This window comes from Melanerpes formicivorus, unplaced genomic scaffold (genome assembly GCF_026170545.1).
Source record: "Melanerpes formicivorus ecotype bairdi unplaced genomic scaffold, bMelFor1.0.p_v2 SCAF_3, whole genome shotgun sequence".
NCBI lineage: Eukaryota > Metazoa > Chordata > Aves > Piciformes > Picidae > Melanerpes > Melanerpes formicivorus.
The window spans coordinates 4,949,556-4,962,583 of NW_027142355.1; the positions used below are offsets into that span (position 1 = coordinate 4,949,556).

At 44.7% G+C, this 13,028-nt stretch overlaps 1 protein-coding gene across 2 annotated transcripts in view; it reads right to left on the bottom strand.

Annotated features, from left to right (window-relative positions):
• Nucleotides 1–744: 744 nt before the first annotated feature.
• LOC137455036 (synaptotagmin-1) overlaps nt 745–13,028 on the bottom strand; it is a 535,786-nt gene continuing 523,502 nt past the window's right edge. For both annotated transcript variants that reach the window (XM_068165552.1, XM_068165544.1), the window contains exons 10-11: nt 9,044–9,177; nt 745–4,143 (exon numbers count right to left, since the gene is read on the bottom strand). In XM_068165552.1, coding sequence (XP_068021653.1) covers nt 3,937–4,143; nt 9,044–9,177 — 341 coding nt within the window. In that variant the 3' untranslated portion in view covers nt 745–3,936. The remainder of the gene's footprint in view (nt 4,144–9,043; nt 9,178–13,028) is intronic.

Sequence of the window (13,028 nt, forward strand, 5' to 3'; positions counted from 1 at the left end):
CAATCTGCTCTTGTGGCCAAGAAGGCCAATGGTATCCTGGGGTGGATTACAAGAGCTGTGGTTAGAAGATCAAGAGAGTTTCTCCTCTCCCTCCACTCTGCCCTGGTGAGGCCACATCTGGAGTATTGTACCCAGTTCTGGGCCCCTCAGTTCAGGAAGGACCTCAGGGAACTGCTTGAAAGAGTCCAGCACAGAGACACAAAAATGATGGAGTAGAACATCTTCCTTATGAAGAGAGCCTGAAGGTGCTGAGGCTCTGTATCTTGGAGAGGAGGAGCCTGAGAGGTGACCTCATTCATGTCGATAAAGATGTGCAGGGTGAGTGCCCAGAGGCTGGAGCCAGGCTCTGCTGGGTGATGCCCAATGACAGCACAAGAGGCAATGGTGGATGTTGAGGCATAGAAAGTTCCATGGAAACAGGAGGAATTTTTTTTCCCCTGTGAGGGTGACAGAACCCTGGAAGAGGCTGCCCAGGGGGGTTGTGGAATCTCCCTGTCTGGAGATATTCAAAACCCACCTGGATGTGTTCCTGTGTGATGTTGTCTAGGCAATTCTGCTCTGGCAGGGGGGTTGGACTGGATGAGCTATTGAGGTCCCTTCCAGCCCCTAACAGTCTGTGGTTCTGCGAAAAGTGCTATTGTATTATACTTGTGATTCTTTGAAGTCTGTGATTGTGCTGAAGTCCTAGGAGTGAAATGTCTTTCCAAAACTCGAGATCGAAAGAGAAATGCCAGAACATCAATCAACAGGAAATAAAACATTTTTATTGAATATCTGTGTTAATATGTATGTTATTTTACCGACAATTGGAAAACTACTGTGGGAAGTCACTACACAAAGTGAAACAAAATATAAACCACCTCATCAAAAAATGAAGGTAAAGTACGGCTAAAGTTGTCAGCTCGCGGGCCACGAGCTATATGGCAGGATAGAACACCCCAAACATTTCTACAAGATACAGAGAAAAACCCACACAGAGAAACACTCAAGCAGGCAGTAAATATACACAAAGGCAACTAGGATCTTTCTACAGCATCAGATTCTAATACTTCACACAGCTTTGTCAGGAAGGTACATGTGGCTTCTTTGAGGATGAAAATGTCACCTTGGTCACACGGCAGGTTCGGTCTCTGGGAGTCATTGTACCTTACAAACCAGTTCTGTGATAACCTTCAGTCTGGCAGTGTAGGAAGAGAAAGCATTAAGAATACCTCAACACAATGAGTCCAGTCCCGGCAGTTTGAACCTGCAGCTATCCTGAATGAGCAACTGAAAGTTGGAGACCATGAAGCTCTTATGCTGGAAAGCTGACTGCTTTTCTTTGGTGGGGTTTGGTCCTTAGAGTTAAGATTTTTAAAGTATTCCAGCTCGATGCTTTGCATGTATGTGCCTGTTCCTATCGGAAAAATGTCTCGCTTGTGTTTTTTCCATGTTTCATGTAAAAAAGAAAGAAGGTGGGTCTTGACAGTCTCACTTTTGGAGGTGGGGAGAGATGCAGACTTTTATTCTGCTTCCCACTTCTTTGCTGCTGCTTTTACATTCAATGTACTGAAAACATCAGCACTTGGCCACCACCTCGCTGACCTCTCAGACTGTTACGCCTCACTCCAAGAGGCAAAGCCTCAAGGGAGGCTGTGGAATTGAGTTTTCAGTACACAGGTCTCTGTTTACATTCATCTCTGTTCTTGGCTTTCAATAATTTCTGTCAGATAAAACCGGCAAGAACATGAAGGGGTAATTCTCAGGCCTCCCTCCAAAAGGTTTAGCATTTCCACGTTTCTGGGGTAATTTGCTTTGCTAAAAGTAGTGAACCCTTCAATGCGTTCTACGTACGTTCACTGCTTGCCAAGATAAGCGGGGGGCCTCGAAGGACGGTCCGTGAGATAAGAAATGATGCCCTAAATGACTTGATGAGATGGTTCAAGCTGAGATGATTTGCTGGCTAGCTGTAAGATGACTGTCTAACAGTAAAGCAGTGAGGGGTTGGGGCAAGAGCAGGTGGGGGGAAGTAAGGGAGGTTGGAAATGTAGAGTATTGCACAGGGCTTGACAAAATGCTGCGTGGTCAACCCATCCAATAGAGCATCCGTGTCCCCTGCATAGCTCCCCAGTTCTGAATTGGTCCGTAACAGCTAGAACTGCTTGTGCTATGCCTTCCTTCGGCAGTGCAGTAGAAGGGAATGGCAGTATCATTACAATATCACTACGGAATAAATTGATTTGCTATCCACTGAGTAAAAACTACGTCTCTAAGCACACAACGGCAGTCACAGTGATACACAGAGCAGTCTTTCAAGACTCTTATGGAATGACTAATAGCTTCATAATAGTGCCATTTACTACATAGTAACATTGAAAACATTTAAAAACTCCTCCTGAAACGAGCATCTAGTATACAGAAGAGGTTGCTTCAGTTCTCTCTGGAACTTGTTCCTTTGTTTTTTCACCTTTTTTTTTTTTTTCTTTTTTTTTTTTTAAAGGACAAATTAAAACTTAAGTATAAATAGTATACAAAAGGTCACTAGCTGTTCTCTTTTGGCTTACTTTGAAGTGCATTTAGAACTATGGCTAAATTTTTTTTTTCAGGTCTTTTATTTCATTTTGTTGTCATCTCTTCTGATGGGATTAACAATACTGTCTTGTTCACCATGAAACTACTCCGTGTAAGTGAACTCACACGGCTGCGTCTAAAAAATATTCTGCATTCCTTCTAATCTGAGTTTAGTATAACAAAATACTTCGTTACAAAGTCTAATGTGCAAACTCATTATAATGTGAAGTCGTGGATGGAATTCACAGTATGCAAATCTCTCGTATAAAGGTGATGACGGAGAGCTACTCTTTGTTTTTATGGCGGCATTTCGCTACTGCTGCGGCTCCACCCCCCTGCTCTTCCCCCTCCTTCCCTGCACAACCTCTGCCATGGTCTTACTTTGGATGTCAGATGAAATCGCTGCCTCCTATGGATCTGCTTCCTCAACTTCCAAATCTAAAGTATTTTTTTTTCTTCTTCTTTTTTTTAATTTTTTTCCTTTTTTTTTTTTTTTCTTTTTTCTTTTTTTTTTTTTTTTTTCCCCAGTCTGCTATGTGTTTGCTTCGGAATATATACACAAAAAAAATTACACTCTGGCTTCTGGCTACATCTCCTTGAGGTCAGCCATGGAGCTGCTCAGATCATGCTAAGTTGCCTGTGAAAGAAGTCTAACCTTATGGGATTTGCCCCTCCAAGATTCACTGTGTACGCAGAGGACGTTAGGATGGTCCAGTTGAAAGCTCAGATTTAAGTTGTCCTTTAAGATGTCAGTGTAACTCTACTAGTGCCTTACAAGTTGGAATTTTGTTAGGTGGTTTTTGTTTTGTTTGCTTGCTTGTTTGCTTGCTTGTTTGTTTGTATTCTGGAATGCAGACGATACAATAGTTAACCCTATAATATATTATCAGCTCTCCTATATCTCAGTCAATTTACATAATGTAAAATAGAACATCTTATTAAAAACATCTAGATATACACGGATTAGGAAACGCCTTACAACATACAAATACACAAACTAGAAATCAATTCTCAGCATACTGGTGTGTGTATATATATATACAACTTGTGTGATACAATAAATAATTTCTGTCATGCTCTATCTACACATCATATTGCTTAAAAGAAGAGTAGATCTGGGGCGGGAGGGGACGGGGGCGGGGGGGTCAGAGGGTGGAATGAAGCGCCTTCAGAAGGGCTCTCTACATTGAGATCTGTGCAAATCAAAAGGGGGGACTGAAAAGGACGACTTGATTGTGTCAGGAACACATGGCTGGAAACGCAAGGACCCATATTACTGAGGTATTTACAGATACTGGCTAAAGAGCACTATGTGGGCAAATGCAGAAAAGGCTTTTTTTCATCTCCTTTTTTTCCTCTTCACGGTTGATTTGAACGGAATTGACTTTACTTCTTGACGGCCAGCATGGCATCCACCTCCTCCTCGGGCTGCAAGGTGTGCCACTGCGCGATGGGCCGCCGAGGGTTGGCCAACATGTCTGACCAATGCCGCAGCTCCGCACCGGTGCTGTTGTAGCCCACGAAGACTTTCCCGATGGCATCATTCTTGCCAATCTTGTCATAGTCCAAAACAGTCACAACAACTTGCACTTTCTGCAATGAGAGAGGAAAAGAGCTGTGAGTGTATGGCAGTAAGGGAAAAGGTGGCTGTGGATGACTCTTGGGACAGGCAATGGCAGTGGAGACTCCATGAGGGGGGTAAGGGTGTGACAGCCAGAGCAGGTTCCCCTAGTGAAGAGCAAATTCCCTTCCCTGGAGGTATTCAGGGTAAGGCTCTATGAGGCCCTGGGCAACCTGATCTAGTTGGGGATGTCCCTGCTGACTGTGGGGAGGTCGGACTGGATGACCTTTGGAGGTCCCTGCTGGCCTGGACCATTCTATGATTCTATGATTTATGATGACACAGGAGCCCCTAAAGAATGTTCAAATTGCTACTCTCATATACAAATTTAGACTTCATAGATGGTATTTGGAATAAATTTTAGTTCTAGACACTTTGCACTTCCACAGAAAATATCTATTTGTCCCACTGCAGCCCTATGTTTGCTGCCAGAATGCTTCCTGACTTCAGTAAGGACATTTATCCATTACAGTGACTCCTGCTGCTGAGCCACAGCACCCTCTATGCAAATATCTCTGTGTGCTTTTCAGTGATTTTATACTAAGCTTTGGAAAATGCCTATGATTCTATGATTCTAACGCCAGACTTTTGCCTGGGCTTCTTGTGAGCCTTCCAAATAAAATCAAGTTCATGCCCTCCCTGTTAACTTGAAACTTGCCCCTTTACATCAAAAGCCTTCCTATGGGACTAGAAGTTGATTCTTCTCTGTAACAGAATAACTACTTATGGATTCTTGCTGTTGTTGTTACTGAAGACGTAGACTGCAAGTAGTCTATATGGCTAAAATGGAGATCTGAAGTTAAGCCAACTCAAAAAGCGCAGGACCATAGAATATAGTGCAGGTCACAAAGGAATGCATCCAGACAGGCCTGGAAGGTCTCCAGAGAAGGAGACTCCACAATCTCTCTGGGGAGCTTGTTCCAGTGTTCCATGACATTTACAGTAAAGAAGTTTCTCCTCATGTTGAGGTGGAATCTCCTGTGTAAAATTCAGAAAGAGCTTTAGCCTAGGTTAATGTTTGTGATGCTGTGCTCTGTTAATTGCTTGCCTGCTTCTAAACAACCCTTACCCATTCTTCCAGCATGCTAATCAGTTATCTTCAGAGAAATCCAGAAGCCAGCCCTCATGGCTACTCATTAGAGAGAAGCAAAAACACCACTGTCTTGGGCTCTGTCTCATCAGCACTGCCTAGGACTCAGACAGTGTTGCAGTACCAATTCTGCTGTAGGAAAAGTGACCTCTGGCAAACAGGGTTAAACCACACCTGCAAAACCTGTGCCAGTCCATCTGTCACAGCTCACAGACAATTTTTTGTTCACCTAGTCTGGGGAACACAGGGAGGTGATGTTCAAGCCAGGCCATTTGTGTACATATGCACACCCCCCTCTCCTCTCGTTAGTATTTTTCTCCAAAAAGCACAAACAGCTATTTATTGTTTTTTTTTTCCCTTTCCAGTGGAATAGTGTTCTTCTCCAGGAACACTTAAGATGGTAACAGCCTCAGGCTGATTTTACTAAACTGCAAATGTTTCTTCTCAAGGGAGTTTTATTTTCAGAGACGAAGATACAGTTCTTTTCCCGAGTCCTTCTCATCTCACAATAAACACACACAGCTCCCTCCTGCAGTAAGAGTTTCCTGAACCTGAGGAAGAAGTGCCCTGAAAGACATTTTAATTCCAGAAAAAGATTTTATTCTCAAGCATCAGGTTTTTATATTTAAGCCTTGAAATACATGTGCAATCTAGAAGTCTGACTAGAATGATTCTAGAAGGGCCACAAGGATGAGTAGAGGGCTGGAGCACCTCTCCTATGAGGAAAGATTGAGGGAGTTGGGGCTGTTCAGTCTGGAGAAGAGAAGGCTCCCAGGAGACCTTCTTGTGGCCTTCCAGTATCTGAAGGGGGCTACAAGAAAGCTGGGGAGGGACTTTTGAGGGTGTCAGGGAGTGAAAGGACTGGGGGGAAATGGAACAAAACTAGAAATGGGCAGATTCAGATTGGATGTTAGGAAAAAGGTCTTCCCCATGAGGGTGGTGAGATTCTGGTACAGGTTGCCCAGGGAGGTGGTGGAAGCCTCATCCCTGGAGATTTTGAAGGCCAGGCTGGATGTGGCTGTGAGCAACCTGCTGTAGTGTGAAGTGTCCCTGCCCATAGCAGGAGGTTTGGAACTGAATGATCCTTGAGGTCACTTCCAACCCTGACAATTCTATGATTCTATGATTCATTTCAGTGCTCACAGATTTATCTTTTACAAGTTTCTGACTCTTTAATCATGTCTGCAAAACCAGGCTCATGAGGTCTGTTTTTCTTAGAGGAAAAGACCTCTCAGATCATCAAGTTCAAACATCATCTAGCTCTACCAGGGCCACTGCTATACCATATCCTTGAGCACCAGCTCGAGAAGGGTTTTAAAAACATCCAGGGATGATGATTCCACTACTTCCCTGGGCAGCCTGTTCCAGCGCTTGATAACCCTCTTGGTACAGAACCTTTTCCTCATGTCCACACTAAACCTCCCCCGGTGTAACTTGACGCCGTATCCTCTTACCCTATCAGTTGTGACTTGTGAGAACATTGTCACCAATTCTCCCTGACTTTACTGAAGCAAGACCAGAAGGAACAACAGCAGTTCATAAAACTTCATCTCACTCATTTAAAAATGAATGTGAAAGGATTGACTTAAATCAGTCAGGAGAACAAACAGAAGTGCAGTAACACAATAAAAACCCTTACAAGATAGTACAATTCACTGATCCAGAGAAAGAGGTGATTCCAACAGGCATTGAAGTATTTATACAGTTGCTGATGACAAAAGTCTACATCAAACTCCAGTATCTTCCTCTCCAGAGCACTCCCAATAAAAGGCGATATCCCAAAGCAAGTATTTCTAGATGCCAAAATGATGTCTCAGTGTTGTTGTTTGCAATACACTCACTTTTAATGTTGATGGCACTTCCCCAAATGAACATTTATGATTTAGTTGCATGGTGTACAATCACAGATATAAAAAGTAAGCATAAGCTTGGGGGCTGGTTACTATTGGATTATTCCTTTTTTTGTGTGTGTTAATCATAACAGCACAACAAGCACTGTAGCCAAAATATCCTTTCCCTTGCTCTGTAAAGATGCAAGAACAGCCAGGCAAAGATGATTTTCATCTCGTGGTCTCCAGCTTAAACCTACAGATAAATGTGAGCATCTCTTTGTCTTTGTGTCATACATTACAGGAACAGCTGCACTGAAAACCCCAAGAAAGCACCATCACTTTTAATAAGCACTTGCACCATCAGTTTCATTGGCATGAATAAGCATGTTCTGGACTGAAATTGCCTGTAGATGTTGCTACCTATGGAAGCAGTTGGTCTGACCTGACATGTTGGAAAACCCTGGGATGCAGCCATCAAGAGAAGTTTGACCAGCAGGGCAAGGGAGGTGATTCTCCCTCTCTGCTCCACTCTGGTGAGACCTCACCTGGAGCACTGTGTCCAATTCTGGAGCCCCTAGTACATGAAGGATCTGGAGGTGCTGGAACGTGTCCAGAGAAGGGCCACAAGGATAATCAGAGGGCTGGAGCACCTCTCCTATGAGGACAGACTGAAGGAGTTGGGGCTGTTCAGTCTGCAGAAGAGAAGGCTCCGAGGTGACCTAATTGTGGCCTTCCAGTATCTGAAGGGGGCCTACAGGAAGGCTGGGGAAGGACTTCTCAGGATCTCAGGTAGTGATAGGACTAGGGGGAATGGAATGAAGCTGGAGGTGGGGAGATTCAGGCTAGATGTGAGGAGGAGGTTCTTCACCATGAGAGTGGTGAAAACCTGGAATGTGTTGTCCAGGGAGGTGGTCGAGGCCCCGTCCCTGGGGGTGTTTAAGAGCAGGCTGGATGAGGCTCTGGGCAGCCTGATCTAGTGTGAGGTGTCCCTGCCCATGGCAGGGGGGTTGGAACTAGATGATCCTTGTGGTCCCTTCCAACCCTGAATGAAACTATGAAACTATGAAACTATGAAACTATGAAGGGCCACAAGGATGAGTAGAGAGCTGGAGCTCCTCTCCTATGGAGACAGACTGAGAGTTCGGGCTGTCCAGTCTGGAGAAGAGAAGGCTGGAGAAGATGGAAGGGACCTCAAGGATCATCCAGTTCCAATCTCCCTGCCACGGGAAGGGACACCTCACACTACATCAGGTTGCTCACAGCCACATCCGGCTTGGCCTTAAAAGCTGCCAGGGATGAGGCTTCCACCACCTCCCTGGGCAACCTGTGCCAGTCTCACCATTCTCACGGGGAAAGAACTTCTTCCTAACGTTCAGTCTTAATCTACCCATTTCTAGTTTTGCTCCATTCTCCCCAGTCCTATCACTCCCTGACACCCTAAAAAGCCTCTCCCCAAATGGTGTGGGAATAACTGGCATAAAAGTTGTGTCTGAACTATGTGGTTTTTCTTAAGAGGGATATTGCAGTGCTATCAACAAACAGGATAGATAAATGCATAGGGAATGCAAATTGAACCGATGATGACATGTTATTAATTAAAATAATTTGGGGGAAATCGCTATATATGCCTTTTCTTTTATCCCTATGCCTTTTTTTTTGCTGGCATATTCCTTCACTAACACCTTGTGCAGTTTATGTATTTATGTATTGATTTAAAATCATTTCTGTTAACAGAAACTGTCAGCTACCCATTTCTCACAGATGAATCAAAGCTTCCTAAGTACTCTGCATTTTATCAGTTCCCTCTTGAAGCAGTCACACTCATGCAGGACTGGCACTTAGGTGCTAATGAAGGCATGCACACATGATAATTAACAAGATCCCTGTTAAATATTTATAAGGGCTGAGAAATGGAATGCAGAGGGAAGACAAAACCCTGTTTGACATTACCTGAATTTGCTCAAATGGTACTTCAAAGCTGAAAGACTCGTTGTAGTAGGGGTTCAGAGTGTTCTTTTTAATTGTGGTCTTTTTCTTCTTCAGCCTCTTACCATTCTGCATCAGGTGGATCTTCACATAGGGATCTAAATAACCAAGAGAAGAAGCAGAATGAAAGGTAACTCAGGCTGTTAGTTACAGATTTTAATCCTGCAAACTTAAGACTTGGTGAGAGAAAGAGAAAAGCCTTCAGCAATGGTTTGTAACTGAAATTGAAATTTCAAATTGAAATTTAACTTTGTCCTGATTTTCACTGTAGAAAATCTGCTGAACAATTGTGGTGGGTTGAAATTTTCCCCCTGCAACATTCACTTTGCCAGCCCAGCCCAGCTGGAAGCAAATGGAAGCTGTATTTACAGGCAAAACTACAATCTACAACGGAATGCAATGGATGTGTACCAAATATCCAGGAGTTACAATTATTTACAGGGATTTACAATTAATAAACAGCACAAGAACCCCCATGGTGAAAGACCAGGGGAGTGACAGGTTGGACTTGGTGATCTTTGAGGTCTTTTCCAAACTTGTTGACTCTATGATTCTATTAGCTTCTCCTTTTGTGCTGCCTCTATGGACAGACTGCAAGGCAGTGTTGTGGCTCAGAGTGGGACAGATTGCTCTAATGCCCCTGGGGCAAAAGCAAACTGTTTCACACACATGTAGAAGAGTTCTTCTCTCCATCTACTCTGCCCTGGTGAGGCCTCATCTGGAATATTGTGTCCAGTTCTGGGCTCCCCAGAAGGACAATTAACTACTGGAGAGAGTCCAGCAGGGTGCCAAAGTTCTTCACAGGGAGAGCTGTTTGCCATTGGAATGTGCTGCCCAGGGAGGTGGTGGAATCACCGTCCCTGGGGGTGTTCAAGAGGGGATTGGACGTGGCACTTGGTGCCATGGTCTAGTAGTCATGAGGTCTTGGGTGACAGGTTGGACTTGATGATCTTTGAGGTCTTTTCCAACCTTGTTCCAAGATGATTAGGGGACTGGAAAGGCTGAGACAGCTGGGTCTGTTTAGCCTGCACAGACTGAGGGGGGATCTCATAATTGTTTATAAATATCTAAGGGGCAAGTGTCAGGAGGATGGAGCCAGACTCTTCTCAGTGGTGTCCAGTTACAGGACAAGGGGTAATAGATACAAACTGGTACACAGGAGGTTCCATGCAAATATAAGGAAAAAAATTCTTCACTTTGTGAGTGGGAGACCACTGGAACATACTGCCCAGAGATGCTGTGGAATCTCTGCCTCTGGAGGCATTCAAAACCCACCTGGATGTGTTCCTGTGTGATTTAATCTAAGTGATCCTGCTTTGGAAGGAGGCATTGACTAGATGATATTCAGAGGTCACTTCCAACCCCTACCATACTGTGATTCTGTGAACTATGATATAGGTCGAGGCAAACCTTCCCTCTAGAGAGTCTGCAGGAGCTCTACGAAATGCCAGCCAGCCATAAGTCATCTGTGGCATAAAGTAAGAGAGCCTGAATGCAAACTATCAAAGGAAAGGGCTTCTCCTTTCCCTGCTGTGAAGAGGACAAAGCTACAGAAGCAGCATGACAAATTAACATTTAAATTAAATATTAGCACTCTGAACAAACCATGCTTTATGACTCTACAATGAAATTCATGCTTGGAGGACTTGAGAAGAGTAATTGTTTTCTGCTGCAGTCGAAATATGCTTTCCTGTGGAAGACTTTGGAATTCAGGACAGTTAAGAGTGACCTCATCTCAGTCTACAGTCTGAAGGGAGTGAACTCTTCAAGCCATCAAGATGGGTATAAGATCCAATGGCTGTAGGAAAGACCTTGACAAATTCTAACTTAGAAAAAGGAATGTACTTTAGTAGTAAGGCTCCTGAAATCGCTGGAATACCTCCTCAATGATTGTGGTGAACTCTCTGTTACAGAAGGTTAAGATTCCTTCACCCACAAAGGACTCAAGTTCAAACAGAAATTCAATCTGGGCAGGCTCATACTTGAGGCTAGAGAGGCGATTGCCCAGGGATGCTTTTGGTCTCACAGTGTATGAATTATGGAGTATCAACCATGAGAAGAGCAGAAATGCCAGCAAAGACCCAACAGAATTCTATTCCTTGTTGAGTACTGAGGTCAACATCACTGCACTCATGGCTCTGAAGGTAGCAAACAGGGAAATCTGGACTCCTTCACCATTAGGTGATACCTGAGACAAGATCATCTACTTAATTACTGTTATCAAGGGTCCTGCACTGAATGTACAATCGTCTTGGCATGCAAAATTATATTTTAGATACAGGTAATACATAGTAAGAAAGTTCAGTAGTACAGGAGCCAGTAGTGAAGTGTTAAGATATGGAAATGAGATGAGATGCTGTCAAAATGTAATTTGAATACCTAGAGTGAACTGGGAGGCTAAGCAGTGCAGTAAACCCAGCAGTGTGCTCTTGTGGCCAAGAAGGCCAATGCCATTTGTGGGTGAATTAGAAGGGTTGTAGTTAGTAGGTCAAGAGAGGTGCATCATCTCCAGGGTAAGCGACCCCAGCTCCGTCAGCCTCCCCTCACAGGGCTGTGCCCCAGACCCCTCCCCAGCTTTGTTGCCCTTCTCTGGACATATTCCAGCATCTCAACATCTTTCTTAACCTGAGGGGCCCAGAACTGGACACAGTACTCAAGGTGTGGCCTAACCAATGCAGAGTACAGGGGCACAATGACTTCCCTGCTCCTGCTGGCCACACTGTTCCTGATGCAGACCATGATGCCATTGGCCTTCTTGGCCACCTGGGCACACTGCTGGTTCATGTTCAGCTGCTGTCAGGCTGTAGCCCTAGGTCCCTCTCTAGCTGGCTGCTCACCAGACACTGTCCCCAGCCTGTAATTTCATGTTAGAAGAGGTGAACATCTTTGTTTTTCCTCCAGTTTTCTTCCTTTCAGCTAATAGGGCTTTAGATCCACATTCCATGCATGGATATCTGTGGAAAGACCTTACACATCTATCTGGAAGAAGGGCAACAAGACTGGGGAGTGGTCTGGAGCACAGCCCGATGAAAAGAGGTTGAGGGAGATAGGGGTGTTTAGCTTGGGGAAGAGGAGGCTCAGGCGAGACCTTATTGCTGTCTTCAACTACCTGAAGGGAGGTTGTAGCCAGGTGGGGGCTGGTCTCATCTCCCAGGCAACAGTGGCAGAAGGAGAGGACACAGGCTCAAGCTGAACCAAGGGAGGTTGGGGCTCGCTGTGAGGAAGAAATTCTTCAAGAGAGAGAGACTGGCCATTGGAATGGGCTGCCTGGGGAGGTGGTAGATTCACTGTCCCTGGACGTGTTTAAAAACAGACTGGAAGAACTTAGTGCCATGGTTTAGTTGATGAGATGGTGCTGGGTGATAGGTTGGACTTAATCTCGAAGGTCATTTCCAACCTGGTGTATTCTGTGATATTTCATCCAGAGCACTCTGGATGCCTCTCAGCTAAAGGGGACAGAAATGCTGAGCTTTCCTTGTTTAGTAATTACATAAAGCAATGTGCTGGATTAAATAAAACTCTGCTGATTATTCCTTCATTACCAGTATTGCCATGAATGCTAACGAGATGTAAAATTCATAACTAACTGTGCGTTGTGGATTTTCATTGAATAGAACCATAGAATAGGCAGGGCTGGAAGGGAGCTCAAGGACCAGCACCTTTGGGCGTGCTGGTGGATGAGAAGCTCAACATGAGCTCTCAGGGTGCACTTGCAGCCCACAAAGCCAATCAGATCCTGGGCTGCATCAAGAGAAGTGTGGCCAGCAGGTCAAGGGAGGTGATCCTCCCCCTCTACTCAGCTCTGGTGAGACCCCACCTAGAGTGCTGCATCCAGTTCTCGAGCCCCTATTACAAGAGGTGCTGGAAGGTGTCCAGAGAAGGGCCACAAGGATAATCAGAGGACAGACTGAAAGAGTTGGGGCTGTTCAGTCTGGTGAAGAGAAGGCTC